Genomic DNA, 20,900 nt, shown 5'->3' on the forward strand with positions numbered 1-20,900 from the left:
CATATGATTTATACGAATTAGAATACTTGTGTCCTGCTTGATAATTATTGGTATATGTAGCTTTGAATTTTCCAAATTATTGCTTTTATATGAGTATCAATGATTGATACGTAAGTATTTAACACTAAATTCAACTGTTAGTTTTTACAAAGAGACTTACTACGTTATATTAAACCGATTTTTTGGAACTCCAATACGTCGTTACAGTTGATGTAGCCACATCCGGTCTCTCCGATAAACTTATAACGTGACATAATCCCTGCAATGTAGTTTTCATTGCAAATGCTCCGTCGTAAGGCACAACCGTAACTACTAACTTTCCGTACTCAAGCTAGTTTATAAGGACAACCAGTGGCTATTCCGACACTCTGATTGTGTTGAAATCCATAGTGGTTGAACCCAGCGAATTGGCCATTATGTCTTCGTATGAAATGGCACAAGTACCCGTCTCATCCCCTAGATACTTGAGACATGCGACGTTTTAGCAACTATTTAGTGGAAGCAACTTGTGTACGAGTTTGCAGACAAAGATACTCCTTAGTTCTACTGCGTACAGCTGCTTGGACAAAGCTTCTCTCTGACCTTTGTGTTCGTAGATTCTCACGTGTTACAAGACGCTGCCTTCTTCCAATTTTCAGGATGACACTGGCGTCACAAGGTGATCCTTATTCGTTTGTCCTCCATTGCCATGAAATAAAGAGGATATCCCGTCTTGTAGATTATACATTTCTGATCTCGACGTATCTTTATGATTTCTGTGTATGAATATTTTGCGTTGAGAAAGACAATTATATACCCTTCTCCTAAGCGATATATTTTGGGAAACTTCACACTACTTCTGAAACACCAATGTTAAAATGTAGTTTGACGCAATCTGTTTCACCTGAACTTTTCATTGGCCGTAGTTATAACGCAATTGTAACTTTTCATATTAAAAATAGTTTTAACATAACATTCTCAACCCTCAGTTTTCTATAACTAACACCTAGTTTAAAAGTTATCGTATTTCCTATGTACGTTCTATGGCTAGCATTTTAAAAACTAATTTTAACTGGAACATAAGTCGTTGTATTATACAATATACAGCTGTGCAGTACTTGATATTTTATGTTACTTGCTCAGTATCGAGTTTAATGTACGTGTTTAAATTGTTCGTGTATAGACAATGGAGCACGTGGGTTGTGCTTGATGTAATTATTTGTGCTTTTCTAATATACGTAATTTTCTGTATGGTGCTTTTTAATAATTGTCAGCTAGTTTGTAGTATCTGCTAGACATCTACTGATGTTTGTCTACTACGTTTCAATACTTGCTTGGCACGTTTAAGCATTTGTCTGATAGTTATTGATTGTTGTCGGGTGCCAGATAAGTTTGTAGATTAATGTACATTTTGTTGAGGAACGTTTAAGTATCTGATATTTTTTGCCCCGACCTGAAGTGAGCTATTTGTTCTATGACGCATCTCACTCAGACAAACCTTCGATTTGTTCCTTATTTTTCTGTGCTCGAAAAAGATAAAGAACTCATTGTGTCAAGCATTTTCCTTTTTAATTTAGAAACCTAACAAACTTCGCTGGTTCTTGAAATGCTAAAGCGACAGTACTACACAAAGATACCGTTAGTTGTTTATTAATGCATTCTATTTTAACTGTTTTAAATTTATATCCCTCTTTACAACGCTAAAAACCGGGTTTCGATACCCGTGGTGGGCAAAGCATAAATCATACATTGTGTAGTTTTATGGTTAAATTAAAACAAACTCTCGTATTTACAATGGATGCCACAGGGCCTGAGCATTATATTAGAATACGTTTCAAGTAAATAGTTAGAAAATGTTTAAAAATTGTACTTTTTCACGTTTTAATTCTTAACTTGAACAATATGATCCTGTTTCTAAATCCCATTAGTAAGTGTTCTTTAGAACGAATAAATGTAAATCAGTAAATTTTGTTTCAAAAATTGTATACATGTTATGAAAAACCATCATATGGTTCTTGTCGTTCATCTTTTCGAAGAAAAATTTTTAGATAAGGTTTCCATCCAACCTTTGTATTTTTTTTCTGAGTATTCTTTGAAACCGGCTTTAAAATATCATTGCACTCAACATGAATTCACCGTTTTTATCTGCATCTGCATTCTCTGACGTTATCGTAACTTTCATCCATGTTGAAAGATTAACAAAATATCCCAGACTCTCTTTAGTAAATGAAAAAAAAAAAATCTCGAGTTTGAGGATTTTCGCATACCAGACAAGTGCCTTTCCAACTAAACACTTTTAACAACTCAGACTACCAAATGGTTTACTTTTATTGCGGCAGTGACTTAGTGGCTCGGTAGATACTTTCTCATTTTTCAGTTTTGAAGGATAATATTTATGTGGCGCCTCATCTTTATTTACGTCAATTAAATTTCGAGGGTCAAGAGATTACTTGCCTGAAACGAAATGAAATACATGAACGTTTGATCACTGCACTGTCAAACTTATTTAAGTTAACGTAAGCATTCCAAAGGTGATTCACAGCTAGTAAAGAAAGCATATTTTTACCATTTGGATCAAATCTTTTATTTTACTTATTTGTTGCCTGACAGATGTTTACTTCTAGTAAGTTTGTGCATGTAACATAATATTCAAGAATGGCTTTATGTATTTGCTTTATTCGTGTGAAACACTAGTTGCATATAACCATATATGTATGATGTTATAATATGCATACATATCGACAATGCATATTGTATATGCTTATAGTGTTCGACGAGCTGCCTCATACCTTACGCATGGTAACTATGGTAACGTCAATTGTTTTCGTAAGCAAAATCTCAACAGTTGCGCTTTCTGTACGAATTGTCATCTATGAGCTGATATATTCAACTTTCACTTTCCACATCACATATAAATATCAGTTGACAAAGTTCAACTAAACGAAGAAATTTCAACTTACATTCCTTCATTCTTATTGACCATTATAACACACATCAACACACATTGTTGACCATTATAACACACATCAACACACATTGTTCACCATTATAACACACATTGTTGACCATTATAATTCACATCAACACACATTGTTGACCATTATAACGCACATCAACACACATTGTTGACCATTATAACGCACATCAACACACATTGTTGACCATTATAATATACATCAACACACCATGTTGACCATTATAACACATATTGTTCACCATTATAACACACATCAACACACATTGTTGACCATTATAACGCACGTCAACACACATTGTTGACCATTATAATACACATCAACACACATTGTTGACTATTATAACGCACATCAACACACATTGTTGACCATTATAACGCACATCAACACACATTGTTGACCATTATAATATACATCAACACACCATGTTGACCATTATAACACACATCAACACACATTGTTGCCACGTTTGTTCAAAGGAATTTCGCTAGACTGGGCCACAAAATTTCTCTCTTTACTAACATTTTCTCCACACATCCATTTGTGTGTGTGTATATATATATATATATGTGTGTGTGTGTGATCTTAAGAAATGCTAAGACAATGAAATGTATATTCACCAGAAAATGCACAGGGCAATAATAGCTTACGCGCGCGCACACACTTATATATAGCAAGCACTCACCTGGCTTACTTCTAGTTTTCTGTCATGAAGATTTGGCATTTCATGCTCTTGAGATGAAATGGAATGACCTTAACATCAGGCCCGGCATGGACAGGTGGTTAAGGGCACTCGACTAGTAATCCGAGGGTTCCTGGTTCGAATCTCCGTCACACCAACCATCCTCCCCTTTTAGCCATGAGGACGCTATAATGTGACGGTCAAATCTCATTATTCATTGATAAAAGAGTAGCCCAAAAGTTAGCGGTGGGTAGTGATGACTAGCTGCCTTTCCTCTAATCTTACACAGCTAAATTAAAATCGGCTAGCGGAGATAGCCCACCTTAGCTCTGTGGAAAATGCAAAAACAAACAAACAATTATCTTCTGATGACCTGAATTGACCCTGCATGGCCAGATGGATAAGGCACTCGATTCGTAATCTGAGAGTCATGAGTTCGAATCATCGTTACACCAAACAGTTTCTCCCTTTCAGCTGTGGGGACGTTATTATACACGATAAATCCTACTATTCTTTGGTGAAAGAGTAGTCCAAAAGTTAGCGGTGGGTAGTGATGACTAGCTGCTTCCCTCTTGTCTTACACTGCTAAATTAGGGTCGGCTAGCGTAGCCCTTTTGCGCGAAATTCGAAACAAACCTTACTAATCTCCCACACTTCGTTTACTTAGCAATCTTACAGTCAGAACATACAGACTGTGTACTGCAGCTAGTATTAAAATATACTTATCATTCTTATCGGCTACACACAAGTCACTACACTATCAAGATAACGTACTGCCATCTATGATTAGATCCACTCTTTACAGAAAAATAAACATTAGCAAAACTAAGTGAAGCAAAAACGTTTACATGTACGATAATAATTATTTTATTATTAACTAGTATATTCTATGCCGATTCAAAACAACTTCACTGTATGCGTGCAGGTCTCAGTATATACAAACATTGTGCAATTGTCGTCGCAAAATTACACCTGTATGCTTGGAAAGCGGAGATTTCAAAGTCCATTCAACTTTCAGGTGCATTATAAACCCTGTCAATAATTTTCAGTTCTGGTAAATGAAAATATTCTAGAAGTAACATCTAATGACACTGTTTATCTTAGATATGTATCTCGCGAGTATCGAGTGGTCATTTTCGTTACTTAGTACGAGTGATTATCAGGATATTTCAAACAAGTATCTCAACACTGAGGATCGCTCCATAGTTCGGAAGGTTTAGGATAGGATACTCTTATAGTATAGTTCCAAATTTTAGTGATCGTTTATCAGTTATACAAACAGTGTATGTTCTGAATATTATGCTTACCAACATCAGCCATTGTCATTGACACAGTACCCACACATTGCCCGATATACATGTCATCGGAAACTCTTCCTAACAACATGGAAAGTAAGTAACGCCATTTGCTATGAACGGTTAATCCAGCATTCAAACATCTGGTCTAGCAGTTAAACCCAACCGTCGGTTCTCGATCGATCATCAGAGAGACCATGCAGTTCCTTCACTATCGTCTGCTCATCTCCGGCTGCCAGATAGGTACTTCTAACATCATCTTCGTCCTCAAATAATATACAAACTGTGCTCTCGCCATCATCTGACATTTCAGTGTCATCCTCTGATTTCTAATAAAACGAGTGTCCGAGAGGTTCATCGTGAGTGTGTGTGTGTGTTTTTCTTAAAGCAAAGCCACATTAGGCTATCTGCTGAGGCTACTGGGGGAAATCGAACCCCTGATTTTAGCGTTGTAAATCCGTAGACTTATCGCTGTACTAGCGAGGGATTCATCGTTAGTAACGTACAACTTTAGCCTATCACTGTGTTTAGTGTGCACACAACATGACACACAACATGAATACTGTAGTTTGTAGTTTAGTGAATCAAATAATAAAATAAGAACCTCACCAACCAGAGCGAGTTAATTCCATTTCAGGGGCGCATATCTAAAAGCCATAACAAGTGCCCTCGGTTAAACTTTACTACTTTATTGCAGTACTTCTTATGCCATATCCTAAGTGCCGAAGCACTAATTCATGTTCAACTGATGGAGATCTCAGTATTCCACATATTATTGTAGATATTGTGGTGCATTTGCTCTATGGAGCAAATCATACACCACAATAATAGAAAGCTGTATTTCCCAGCAAGCCCTGAGCATGTTCACCAAATAACTTGTCAACTTCTTTCATTTTACGCAGTACACCATCATGACGCAAATTGCGTTTGTCACAGTCACTTTGGTCAGGATGAATAAATTCACGAGCATTTGCTTGAAATTATGTCTTATCTGTTCAACATAATCAACAGACTATGGATGGTATGTTAGTGTGTACCATACCACGTACAACTCATAGAATAACAGCTTTTGGAGTTTGCCTTTAGTCGATGCGAATGGCACGTATCTAATATTCCAAACTGTTACCACACATAAACATATATCAATCAATGAGGAGGCTTCGGCGCACTTAGTGAAATAATTGATCACGCAACACAGTGTTTAATCCATATAATGCAAATGCGGTCATAAAATTATTTTTTAAAGTTAGCACATGTTTAAGTAACATCATTTTGCCCTCCAATCTTATGCAAAGTGGTTTATAAGTACAGTATGAAACACCTGTTTGAGCTCATAACTGTTTGTACATGTGTCATACGTTACATCTTTATGCACATTTTCTCTATTTCTAACACTAATACTTTTCTTTGCTGTATGGAAGATAGTAGCCAAGCATAACTCTGGCCCATTTGGTGAGATAGTTCATCAGCGTTTCGATGTTAGAGCCGCAGCTTAACTCATGAAACGTAATGATTCAACAAGTAATCAACCCTTCTAGATTTTCAAAGCTCATAAGCCATTCTTGTGATGCAAGGTTCATTAAAATGTTGCATCTGCTACTATTCAAATAGCGTTGCCAATGCTTGACAAGTAATTGTTTGTTCAGGAGTCGTTAGCACATGACTCGTATACGTAATCTCGTCTTTGTCTTTTTGAATTTCGCGAAAAGCTACTCAAGGGCTATCTGCGCTACCCGTTCCTAATTTAGCAGTGTAAGACTAGAGGGAAGGGAGCTAGTCATTACCACCCCCGCCAACTTTTGGGTTACTCCTTTACCAACGAATAGTGGGATTGACCGTAACAGTATAACACCCCCAGGGCTGAAAGGGCGAGCATGTTTGGTGCGACCGGGATTCGAACCCGCGACCCTGGGATTATGAGTTGAACGCCTTAGCACGCTTGGCCATGCCGGGCCCGTATACGTAATACCACATTTTACTCCAACATGCAACAATACTGCTTCAATTCTTTTATCAGTCTAATCAGTATCCAGCAAGAATAAACAATCTTGTCTTGAAATGCTATTACAACAACTTCCACTAAAACACGTTTCAGTGACCGAAATTTATTATCACCGTCCTCATTCCATCTGCATTTCACTGCGGCTTCAGCCAAAGCAGATAACTATGCTATTTAACTGTGCAGATAGCTTTGGGTATAGCTTATATCAAACAACGATAAGGTATAAAAATTGAGAAGCCATGCTCAAAGTAACTGCAGGTTATGCACTTTAAAAAATATCATAAGCCAGCAAAGTAACTTAGTACCCTGTATTAAATAAATGCACTGAATATCTGTTTGTGTGTTTTCCTTACAGCAAAGCCACAACGGGCTATCTGCTAAGCCCACCGAAGGGAATCGAACCCCTGATTTTAGCGTTGTAAAATCGTAGACTTACCGCTGTACTAGTAGGTGTTGTTGAATATGGATACAAAAGACCCAATATAATCATTTTAGTAGTTTTACTTACAATGATTAGGACAGTTAGCTTTAAAAGCAAGGTTATTAAAAATAACAGCTTAACTTATACGTGGTTAGTATAGATCATAATATATCTGTCGATGTCGTTTGTATTTATTTCGTCAAGTTCTGAATTTTCTATATCTTAAAGGTGTTGTGATTACCCGTTATTGCGTACTTTTTTTTAAATTATCGAGGATAAAATTATTTTTATCTTAATACTTAGACCAATTTCCTATGGAAATTAAACTACAATTTTTCAGTTTGTGGTATATTTTTAAAGTCAGTAATTTTATCAAAATTTAATGTCTGATACAAGGTCAAAGAAAAGTTGTTTGGAGAAATGAAAACATCATAAGCACTGAAAGAAGAAAATTCTCATTAGCTGCACCTCTGTTTGAAAACACATTGAAAGATATTTAAACTAGTTGATTCTATAAAGTTCAATAAATGCATAATCTGAGCCTATGCTACATCATTTATTACAATTGAAATAAGTAATGTAAAACTGAACTTCACTGAAATTTGTTTATTTAGAAAAAAATCAAATATGGTTGTCAGTGACAATGTTTACCAAAAACTTAGTTTTGTAAACAAAACGTAAAGGCCTTAATATTTTGATAAAAAGATATATCTAAAATGTTACATTTAGATTACATTAAAATATTTTAAAAATGGCGACAATTTTTTTCCTCATTATAAGCATTTATACTTTGTACACGATTAAAACGTTCTATTACTGTATATTGCATAATTAAAACAATAAATACATAAAAATATCTTTTGTAAGTATATCAGAATGTTTATCACATTGATTAGTCAAGTGGGCTGAGCAGATGTGGCTTTGCTATAAGAAAAAAATCACACACACACCCTCATCCTAGTGTCACAGCAGCATATCTGCGGACTTACAACGCTAGAAATTGGGTTTGGATACCGGTAATGGGCATAACGTAGATAGCCCATTATGTAACATCGTGTTTAATTCCAAACAAACAAATACTATACATTTTTTTAGAAATAATTTTAGCTTTGTTTGTTATACACTTAAGGTCGGGAAAGAAACTACAACTCACAATTCCAAATGTCTATCTACATTTTTAGCTATACTTCAAGCATTACATTATATAACATAACTCTGTAACCTAAATTTTAAAAATACGTCCACCGGCTTTACTTCCGGTTTTGTTTTTGTTTATTCAGCTTATGATGATATATCGTGAAGGTAAGTATAGTATCTGTTAATTTTTAAACAGTTTATTCTAAAAGTTCCACTGCTCTGTGTTTGTTTGACGTACAGCTTGTATTAACTGTGAGGTATTTATTTCTCCACTGAAATGTGTAATAAGAGTGACGAAACGAAAGAATCCACGAATGGCGTAGAAGATTACTCAGTTCTGCGTTACGCTACAAGGGCCGACACGGCCAGGCGGTTAGGGTGAGGGCCGTTGGTTCAAATTCCCGTCACATCAAATATGCTCGCCCTTTCAGAGCCGTGGTGGCGTTATAATGTGACGGTCAGTCCTACTATTTGTTGGTAAGAGTAGCTCAACAGTTGGCGGTGGATGGTGATGACTAGTTGCCTTCCTTCCATTCTTACACTGCAAAATTAGGGACGACTAGTGCAGTTAGCCCTCGTGTAGTTTTGCGCGAAATAAAAAAAAAAACAAACAACAACGAACAAACGTTCCGACACTTTAGGTGTCTCAAAGTGCGGAGTACGGTAAAGCTATGAACTTATATCGTTAGAAACCAGCTTTGATACCCGCGGTGAGCACAGCATATATAGCCGACTGTATAGCTTTGTGCTTAATTACAAGCAAATAATTAAAGATGCTATTTTATAAAATTGTATTTGATACTAAACTTACAGAAAACAAAACAAGTTATAAAGAGTGTTTGTGTTTTTCTTATAGCAAAGCCACATCGGGCTATCTACCAAGCCTACCGAGGGGAATAGAACCCCTGATTTTAGCGTTGTAAATCCGGAGACTTACCGCTGTACTACCGGGGGAGTTATCAAGATAAGCACAGTTTTCTATAATATATATAAATAAATATAAAATATAAATATAAAACAGTTTCTATCACAGAAGTATACACACTTATTACATTAACTGTTTTATATAAACACATGTGAATCATTACCCCCCCCTCTTCAGTGGGTAACTCGCTTGTACAGTGGTAAGTCTACGGATTTACAGCGCTAAAGCCAGGGGTTCGATTTTCCTCTAAGGCCCGCCATGGCCAAGCGTGTTAAGGCGTGCGACTCGTAATCTGAGGGTCGCGGGTTCGCATCCCCATCGCGCCAAACATGCTCGCCCTTTCAGCCGTGGGGGCGTTATAATGTTACAGTTAATCCCACTATTCATTGGTAAAAGAGTAGCCCAAGAGTTGGTAGTGGGTGGTGATTACTAGATGCCTCCCCTCTAGTATTACACTGCTAAATTAGGGACGGCTAGCACAGATAGCCCTCGAGTAGCTTTGTGCGAAATTCAAAAACAAAAACAAAACAATCGATTTCCCTCAGCAGATAGCCCGATGTGGCTTTGTTATAAGAAAACACACACATCCCTCAGTGAAACAGCGATACGTTTTCGGATTTATAATGCTAAAAGCAGGGGCTATATTCCCCCTCGGAAAACACAGTAGATAATCCGATGTGTCTTTGCTATAAGAAAACCCACATGCTTAACATCCATCTTTGTTTGCCTTCTGTCACGAACTGTTGCAAAGAATTGGCTAGACTGGTTTTGATTAAAGGTCATAGAAGAACTCACAGACCCACCACCACCAGAAACAAAGATTTAAGCAAATTAAACAAATAAGCAAGTGTGTGTGTGTGTTTCCTTATAGCAAAGCCACATTGAGCTATCTGTTGAGTCCACAAACAGGAATCGAACCCCTGATTTTAGCGATAAGCAAGTGAATTAATGGTTTGAATTTTGTAACAATTCCAATTATTTCGCCCTAATGTTTTTATTATGTTCAGAATTTAAGTACGTTTTTTTATATTTTGATTCCTGTTGAGGTGATGCGAATTCAAACGAAATGAAGCATTTGATAGATAAATGGATAAGTACTCCGGATTTACAACGTTAAAATCAGGGGGTGCGATTCTCCTCGGTAAACTCAGCAGAGAGCCCAATGTGGTTTTGCTATAAGAAAACACACACACACATAAATAGATAATAACACTATGCAACACAAATTTTGTTCCTGGATAGTATGTGTTATTTCTTAACTGCTTATGTTGTAAAAGTACAGAAAATGGCCACTATTCCCTTCAAACTTTGCTTTTGTGGCCTTGATAATAAAATTTAGAAATTGACCTATTTTCTGTGTAAAAAGGGACAAATTTGCACATTTTCATTTACATAAGGTCTGAATAAAATAACCTATGAATCATGATTTGCATGCATTTTATACTAAAGTTATACAAAAATGTTTAGAAGTGAGTAGTTTTTCGAGATTTGCGACTATTAATGTAAATCACTTTCATGTATCAGCCCCCAAATATAGTTTCTCATCATGTTTTCGTTATACGCTCCCAGGTCACAAAAGCAAAGTTTGAAGAGAAAAATCGGTCTTTTCCATTTACTTTAGGCATAAACAATTGGGAAATAACACTTTCTGCCCAGGAACAAGAAAAGTAAACACTCTGTTACATAGTGATATTAGATTTAATGAAATATTTTTATTTAGGTAACTTTCGATCTATTATGCGAAATAATAAAAATTATGTTAATTATCATTATAACAAATTCAAATATATATTTCTTTGCATCGTGACATAATTGGGAATTAAAGTGGGGTGAAATGAACCGGAACGAAGTTTTGTCTCTTGAAGATTCAAACCATTAACATTTCTGGTATTCCGAGTGTCAAAATGGATCATAAAGATAGTTCTGCATCTTTTAAAATACATCTTTAAACACTGGACGCTACAGATCCCCAGTGTTGATTCAAATAGACCCAGTACATAATAATATGTCGTTCCAAGATACACAAAGTCAACGCCAAACGAAAGTGACATGGACATACTATATCCATGTTGAATCATGTTACAGTAACCTGTAGAAATAAAATATGAGATATGTCTTTAGTTTTTCCCTATTTGGGCTTTTTATGTAAATTAATTGAAAAGATACTATTTAATTTAATGTTGGGAGATAGTTGAGTTTTGGATAAACAAATTACGTAGTTGTTCGATCTACTATGAATATTTAAAAAGAGCATCGAATAAAGAGGCAGAGAACTTGCGTTTATCTTATGTCACTCATATGTTAACATAAGAATGACATAGATCTTTGTCCTTTGCAGCAATAGGTTCAGAGCCTATCTTATATGTCGACCGCTTATATCCGGCTTAATCATGTAAGACTTTTCATTCCTTAAAACCGTTAAAAAAGTAAACTTGTGACCTTAAAATATGTATATCTTCATTGGTATGCGTTTGGATATCATCAGATACGATATTAATCTTCAAAACTGTCAGTAATAATGCTAGCGATATTGTGGAAAACCAAATTTACGTCGTAACTACCTTTATTACTACACGGTGTAAACGCTTGCTGAATTACTAACTACAGGAAATTTAATTCAGTAACGTTATCATTCACGGGGTTTCGAAAAACACGAGTTTTGTCGGAAACTAGCGTGTTGTATTTATAGGCTGTCTTATTTTGATGTACTACACAGGCCTGCAAATTTAAACTTCATAAAAGTTGTTTTAGTTTTAAAAACAGGTCTTGTATTATTCAAATACGCAATTTTAAAAATAATATTCATTTTTATCTATCGTCTAAGGATATTTTTAACAAATCGGGAAGAAAAAACTTGCTTTATGAAGTTTACAATAAATTTAGCACAAAAATATAACAGAATATTTTGGGTCATTTACTATACTTCTTGTTGTCATAGCGACGAACAAATAATATTGAAAAGAAAATATAATGTCAAAGCGTACGCATAAACAAATACTATCTAGAAATAACACGTCATGCAGCATATTAACCGTTTATATACTAGCGACGTGTTTATCTTGGGTTCTAGAACGATCGATAAGACTCTCACGTAGCGATTGGTCTAGAGAAATCTATAGCCAGTGGTTGTCAACATTACAGGTATAAATTAAGATCAGTTAAATTGCATATGACGTTTAGTGAAATATCTGTACATGATGGAGAAACATGAATATCATTTTCGGATTTTGTATACAGGAATTACTGTGGAACATGTAAAACTTACAAGTTAATAAGTCCATATCTCAAGTCTGTGCTATTTATCTATCTCTTACTTATTGTTTGATTGTGTGTTTGTATGTGTTTTACGTGGAAGTGTAATCATTGTGAGCCTCTAGCTTGCATGCAAAAGCTAAGCTGAGAAGATAACATTTATATATATTTTTTTTATTTTTGAGATGTAAAAACCTCATCTTAACCTTTGACCCAATGCTTGTTTTACCTAAACACTGTCGTGTCTGTCAAAATTGTCAGAAATTCGCGTGATTGGTGTTTAAAAACCGACACGCAGAGAGACAATCATTAGTATTGTTACTCGACAAGTACCGTCAATGTGCTTTAGGCCTCGGAAGCTATAATTGTGATTAACCTTTATTAATTGGAAACTATAGAATTGAACTAGAAACGTTATAGATTTCGACCATTACAAACCGTTCTACTTTTGTGAATTATCTTTGGAAGTTAGTATTTCTACGCGGACATTAAATATTGTCGCCGGTGAAACTTACAGGTGCTTCAAGCTTAGCCAGCCGTCAAAAGTACATGTATATCAACAGAGAATTAACTTGTTTTCCGTGAACGTGGATAAAAGATTCAGTTCCAGACCAGATATGAAACCCAGTACTGTTTGCATGTTTGTAAAACTTATATAAAAACCATCATTTGTAATAACTGCTAATACTAACTGTAATTATAAATTATATTTTTTTGTTTGAATATTAAACTACATTTGTGTCAAAAAAAGAAAATTGTGTGTATCAATCTTATTAGCAAATAAGATAAGTTTGATAGATGTTAACAGTTTAACTTCTAAATTCAAATTTCCGGTTATTTGGAATACTAATATGTTAATATAAGTAACATAATAAATCGGAGACTCGTTCGAAATAAATAGTAATACGTAACACAATAAAATAATCTCGTTAAGCATATACGAACAGACTGAAGTAGTTTTATATGAAAAACAAAGAAAATCTGACGATGTTTCCGAGAGTAGATAGATACATAAAAACATTTCTTCAATAATAAGTTTCCTGACTTAAGTGAGAATATGGAAGCTGTCAACGTTTTTTCGGCACGTCCGGCGGATAATGTTCCGTTTTATCAACGGTATTTTTACCGTTACACACGATAGCAACGTTTTAGACATTAAGACTAAAGAGGCCCCTTTTTTAATTTAACACATCCCTTACTTAAAACAAAATGCTTACAAATAAAAATGAGGAAACACACAATAATGTACAGGCAGAATTATAACCATTTAAAGTACTAATTTACACTTATAACCTTGCGCTCTTGGGTATCATTCATTAACACGCGAATGCAACAATAAACCATTAACCTTCATAAGACTAATCTCCATTTTCTCGCATGCGATCATCAACACCAGAATGTTTCCGAGAGTTTCAATTAAAACCGATTTGAAACCTTTGAGTCTTTAATATTTACGGATATAAGCATTCCTAGCCTTAATAACTTATAAGTTATTAGCTCAAGCAAATGTAACACTGAAAAATAGATCCACGAAACTTTCATTACAGTAGCCGTTTATCTGCACTCAGTAACACAGTGACCTCTTGTGAACTGAATTAAATATTTTAATTTATTTATGATTTTATGTAATTATTTAGTTGTGAATAAGATCCAGTAAGAAAAACAAATTTACCGACGTTTTTGTCTTCCACATTCAATTACATTTAGAAGACTTAATGTTTTTAAGATTTAGTCTATCTACTAATAGATCAATCAAATGATAGATTGTACTATTATGGTCTGTGTTGAGAGACAGTTACGAAGATTCTTAATAAATTTACCATTTAAGATGTCTAAAAAGAGATACTGCCAGAACCCACTCTTTGACAATGATACATTCAAGTAGCCATAGTTTATTTGCAAATGAGAATTTGTGCTTGATTGAAATAAGGTACTTCCGGAAGATATTTTAGTTCCTTCAAAATATTAAAACCAAATAAATAAAACACGTTTTCTGAATAATATGAGTACCTTATCTTAGAACTTTATGAAAGAATGTTAAATATAGATTATTTACTTAAGTTCCAATTGAAGATTTTAAACAGGACTTGTATCAGTTTTCCAAAGCTCCGATATTAGTGAACACCCTAGGCTTAATAAAATGGTCTTTTCCTGTTGCCAAATGGAACAGTTTACATCAGGACATTATGATAATTGGAATGTTTTTAATTAATATTTAGTATTTTCACTATACTGACACGCAATAGAATCCAGAGAATTTATATAAAAATAAAAGATCACTAAAATACAACGTATTCAAGTGCATTTTACCAACGTTTCTTGTGTTTGTATTTAAAGGAATTTAAAACTGTACCTTGTTAAGAGTTCTTGGGTTTTCCGCGTACGGAGTAACTATTCTTTATTATACATATTTACAACTGTTATATTTTAGAGTTATAATATTTTGGACTTACCGTTGAGCCTTAAAACTGCATATTAATGGCTTACAGATAAGGTTTTGTTTATAATCCTAGAAGTACAGATCCAATTGGCTGATTTTCTACACAATAATCGGAAGATGAATATCTTACTTTATCCCTGATATGATGTTACTTGAAATAGTTTGATACACTGTTTGTTTCAATAGTGAGATGTTCAGAAGATGAAGAACGGCTCGTACGTGACCTCTTCCGGGATTACAACAAACTAATCCGACCAGTGGAAGCCACGAATAGGACAGTGAATGTGAGTTTTGGGCTCTCTTTCATCCAGCTCATTAATGTGGTAAGCATTTCAACATTAATTAAAATAACGTTAAATTTCCTGTTAATTCTGACAAGATATTCAGGTGCTTAATGATGAAAAGTGTTAAGCGAAATAATAATTTCAAGTGTTATTTTGACTTATTCCGTATCAAGAGATATGGAAGAAGAAAGTTTGAAAGTTTTATTAGAGGGTGTTAATTTAGAGAGAAACACAATTCACATTTATTCATGTTTAATTTAACATTATTTCTGACCAAATACTTAAGTGCTTAATAATATTAGTTTGTGCCAGTTTTATGACGATATGTATTTCAGCTTATCTCGAAAGTCTACTGCAGTCTTTTTAAATAAAGTTAAATTTCGTTAGTTATTTAAATTAGGTTTAAACAACTACTCAACATGTTTTGTTTCAAATTACTTTCGCTACAATATCTCAACTGTTAACCATATGCTAGATTAGTTTTACGGAAATACCCATTTAACAAATATTAATTTAATAAAGTTTTTTGTTTGTTTTAAAACAGAATAGGCCATCTATTTTGTGTCCAACATGAGTATTTAAACCTGGGTTTTAGTGTTATAGGCTTATCGTTAAACCACTGGGGGCGCTATTACAGTGGAAACAACTCTAATTATACAATACCAACCGTTCCGGCTTGAAGTGTTAAGGAAAGAAGAATTATTTTCGATATATGAATGAAGATGTTTGATTACCATAACGTTAATGATAATGAAAGTAATTAGGTGAAGATAAGGAAATAAAACAGATCATGTAGATGTAAGGGAATAAAACAGATCATGTAGATGTAAGGGAATAAAACAGATTATGTAGATGTAAGGGAATGAAACAGATTATGTGAATGCAAGGAAGTAAAACAGATCCTGTAGATATAAGGAAATAAAACAGATCCTATACATATAAGGAAATAAAACAGATCATGTAAATGTAAGGAAATAAAACAGATCCTATACATATAAGGAAATAAAACAGATCCTATGCATTTCAGGAAATAAAATAGATCCTATACATATAATGAAATAAAACAGATCATGTGAATGTAAGGAAATAAAACAGATCCTATACATATAAGGAAATAAAACAGATCCTATGCATATAAGGAAATAAAATAGATCCTATACATATAAGGAAATAAAACAGATCATGTGAATGTAAGGAAATAAAACAGATCATGTGGATGTAAGGAAATAAAACAGATCATGTGAATGTAAGGGAATAAAACAGATAACGTGGATGTACAGATAAGTGGGTTTTTGAATGCAAAACTACATTGTGGGTTAGCTGCACTGTGTCGACCGCAGAGAATCGAACCCAGATCTTAGCGTTTTAAGCCCTTATTCTTACTGCTGAGTCAGCGACTGGACGGTTTTAGAGGAAGCGGCTCGTGCAGTTGCCGATAAAATAAACTTGACAATTTTCTAAAGATTTTAATTGCAAGAAATAAATAAATGAATAAATAAATAAATACTAAATGTGTTATTGTTAATACTTTATCACTGCAAGCACAGTTTATCATTTGTCAATAGTCTTGTGCTCGTGTGTGTATTATTCACGTATGTGTGAGTTAATTATAAATCTACCTACTGTGGAAACACTACATGCGTGCACTTGGGAGATTTGTTTTCAAAAACCACTTCCAAATTATCAAAATCCTGCATACCTAACATTTCTATACATACAAACAAAACATTAACCATCACATTTCTTTTGGAATCTTCAGTTATGAGTCTGTCAGTTCTCACTGAAACATTTAAACAATCTCTTCCTATAAGAAAACACGATCTACCTGAGGTCACTTAAAACTATGGGGAATTGGGGGAATTAACCCCAAATCTTAAACATGTCTGGTGACTGTTTAGCCTTTTTTTGTTTGGCACTTCTAAATTATGGTTGCTATGTCTGAAACTTACAAATCCTTGACCAATCCATCTAGTATGAAGATGCAAAGTTTTAATCAGACATTGTGTCGGTAGTCATTTATAATCCATATGCAACCTATATTATTTATGAACAAAGTAAATGATCTTGTTTAAAACATATTATAACCGATTTCGCTCCTGCGATAATCCAAAACGTAACGATTTATGTAATGTTTTCTGTGATAAATGTTTCGGATGAATTATGTTATAATCTGAGGTGCCCTCGTACTTTCTATTTGCTGTGATTTTCATCTCCATTCTTCAATTACAAATCTCTGCAAGAGAATCATTTTCTTCACTACTCCACGTCTCAACTATTAATAATCTTCAATTCCAGTTTCATAGAATTATTTAACCAGTGTGATAAATTTAACGTGATGCACCACATTTCAGCCACTAGTCTTATTCTTGACAGATTTTAAACAACTACCGAATTAATACTTATTTAAAACTATTTTACTCCAAGACGTTTTGGCTATTAATCACATCCTAATTTCGTTTAAAGTAAGTGCGTCTTATATAGATCTAACTTATTACAGAATGAATTATGCTCTGTGATACCGCTTCCAATTCATTTCAAAGATTTATTTACTTTATATCTAATTAAATTCAAACAATATTTTAGCTAATAATTTACCCATTTCTACTTTCTACAACTTCTCACAAAAATATTTAAACTTTACTTGTTTTTTTTGTTGTTTTTTTTAATTTCGAGCTTAGTTACTCGAGGGCTATCTGCGCTAGCCGTCCCTAATTTAGCAGTGTAAGACTAGAGGGAAAGCAGCTAGTCATCACCACCCACCGTCAAATCTTGGGCTACTCTTTAACTAACGAATAGTGGGATTGACCGTCACATTATAACACTCCCACGGCTGAAAGGGCGAGCATGTTTGGTGCGACCGGGATTCGAACCCGCGACCCTTGGATTACGAGTCGAACGCCTTAACACGCTTGACCATGCTAGGCCTTTACTAGTAAGTACAGTTTCATTTCAGTACAAAGTTACAAAATGGGCTGTCTGCGCTCTATCTGCAGCGGAGAATCAAACCCCACATTGAGGAATTGGAAGCTTGTCAAGTTATCTATTTCATGAAAGTGAACTTAATACACGACTTTTTAATAACAGTAATTGCGCTTAATTAAACAAACACTTAACGTTCCTAACTAAATGTTTCAGCTTAAGTACTCTTTAAATAACTGTGACAGAATATGAATTCAAGAGTTCATGGTTCGCACACCAAAATGGTACCGCCGCATTTTAAATCCTGGATGCGTTGTCAGAGTGACGGTTAAATCTCACCCCCACTATTCGGTTAGAGTAGTCTAAAAGTTAGTAGTAGTGTTGTTGACTGGCTGCTTTCCTTCTAGTTTGTTAGGTCAAAATCAGTCCAGATACCTGTTATATAGTTTCGCATGATAACCCAAAACAAACAACGAACTGATTATTGTCTACAGTTAAGTGCAACTGATACTTTAAATTTCATATGATATCCTTCTCTCTTTTGATTGAGGTGTGACCTTACAGAATTATGTTTTTATTTTCTTACCGTTAAAAACTTTTACCAGTTATGCAATGTCAAAAAGTTATTTATTTATACATTCTAAAATACTCTTTGCAAAACTCGAAAATTTCCATAAACATACATTTTGTATAATATGAAGAAGTGTGTGTGTTGTGTCTTCTAACAGCAAAGCCACATCAGGCTATCTGCTGTGTCTACTGAAGGGGAATCGAACCCCTGATTTCAGCTTTGTAAATATTGTCTCACTGTGGGACAATAAGAAGGAAATGTAAGAAAAAAGGACCGATAATAATTATATATTCCACAAATCTGCTAAATAAGACATGTAATATTTTAACGAAAAAAACAATGTAGCGAAAAAGATGCATATTTGAAGTATATCAACTAAAATATATCAACTTATGTTTTACATATATTTACAGAATGAGAAGAACCAGATAATGACGTCCAATGTTTGGCTACAACTGGTAAGTTTATTAAAACAGAAAATGATTTTTATTATATAAAATTAAGCTCTACACATGCAGGATTCATATTTAAAGGTTTTAGCACTGTAAATACGTGCTATAATAAAAATTAATTTAAAACTTCTCACTTTCAACGTCTGATTTAGTTTATGGTATAATTATTAAAACTTGAGTTTGTCTATCCTAGTGTATCTAACGTATTTTAATACTATAGGTAAATAAAAGTCCCCATGTTAATGTAACTACGTTTTAGTGTTTTTCTAAAGTCTGATGCCCAAGTGCAGGTTTTTCAAAAGGAGAGTCATGAAATAATGAAAAACATTGCGATAACGGATATTTTAGAGTATGTACAGTGATTGTGTGTGTGTGTGTGGTGGAGGTAGTCACAACTTGAAATATTTTCAAAGAAAGTTCCAGGAAAACAGAGAACCGTTGTTCTAGTGCAACTATGTATTTTAGAATTATGTGTGAACTTCTCTTCTTTCTAGTGTTGATATGTAATTTATTATTACACGTAAGTATTTCCTGTTTCTAGTGTTAATATGTATTTCATTATTACACGTAAAATATTCCTGTTCCTAGTGTCAATGAGTATTTAACCATTGTATGTAAAGTTTTCCTTTTCCTAGTATCTTTATATATTTCAATATTATACGTGATTTTTTCTCTTCTCGGTGTAACTAACTATTATATTTCACCATTTCACGTGAATTACACGATGACAAAATATGTTCAAAATAACATTCTCCTGTAAATATTTTTGTTAATTTACATTTGCCTAGCTTATTTTAATCCATTATATTACATTCAAACCTAGAATAAAAACTGCTGTTGTTTTAAATTTTCAATCTCTATTTAAAATAACGCAGTATTTTTTTTGCGTTGTTACTTCTCTATTATTATATACTTTCAAATCTTTCATATTTTATTCTATGTACAAAATATTAATTTTTATTTCTCATAACTTTCACGCCTCTAATATAAGTAATAAGTTATGTTACATATCATTTTATTAATCTTGGTAATAACTTTATCTTGTTTAATTGAATTTTTGAATAATTTTCGTTATATAAATAATATGAAATTGCACATAAACCATCCATTAAATTAATATGTCTTGTAGATAACTCTTGAAAGGCTTTGCAATATTGTAAATGTGGAGCGTGTTTCTAATGTGGAAGCCGTTGACGGCTTCAACTAAGTTTTTAAAATTGTGTAAACAAGAAACGTTGGTTTTAAGTATTTATTAAATTCACTCATTGTTTGTGGTATATTTGTTATTCTTTATTCACACATACCGAGTTTTAATCGTATAAACATATTTAAATCTACTTTGGAATTTCCTGTTCTCAGTATGTATATTTGAAAACATTTTCTTCTAGCTATGGTACGTATGTTTGAAACGGTTTTTTCCTTCTGTTTCTGGTCCAAATTTTGAATTATCAAGACGGCTGGTGTGGGTATTAAAACTTTAATTAGAATAAAGTACAGTTCAGTACTTCATACTAATTAAAGTTTTAATACCCATACCATCCGTCTTGAAAATACATTTTTAATTCA

The 20,900-nt window shown here is 33.9% G+C and overlaps 1 protein-coding gene across 1 annotated transcript in view; it reads left to right on the forward strand.

Moving 5' to 3' along the window:
- LOC143249403 (acetylcholine receptor subunit beta-like 1) overlaps positions 1–20,900 on the forward strand; it is a 68,337-nt gene that overhangs the window by 19,650 nt on the left and 27,787 nt on the right. Inside the window, exons 2-3 of the mRNA XM_076499197.1 lie at positions 15,295–15,431; positions 19,296–19,340. Coding sequence (XP_076355312.1) covers positions 15,295–15,431; positions 19,296–19,340 — 182 coding nt within the window. The remainder of the gene's footprint in view (positions 1–15,294; positions 15,432–19,295; positions 19,341–20,900) is intronic.

This window comes from Tachypleus tridentatus, chromosome 4, assembly GCF_004210375.1.
Source record: "Tachypleus tridentatus isolate NWPU-2018 chromosome 4, ASM421037v1, whole genome shotgun sequence".
In the NCBI taxonomy this organism is placed as follows: Eukaryota; Metazoa; Arthropoda; class Merostomata; order Xiphosura; family Limulidae; genus Tachypleus; species Tachypleus tridentatus.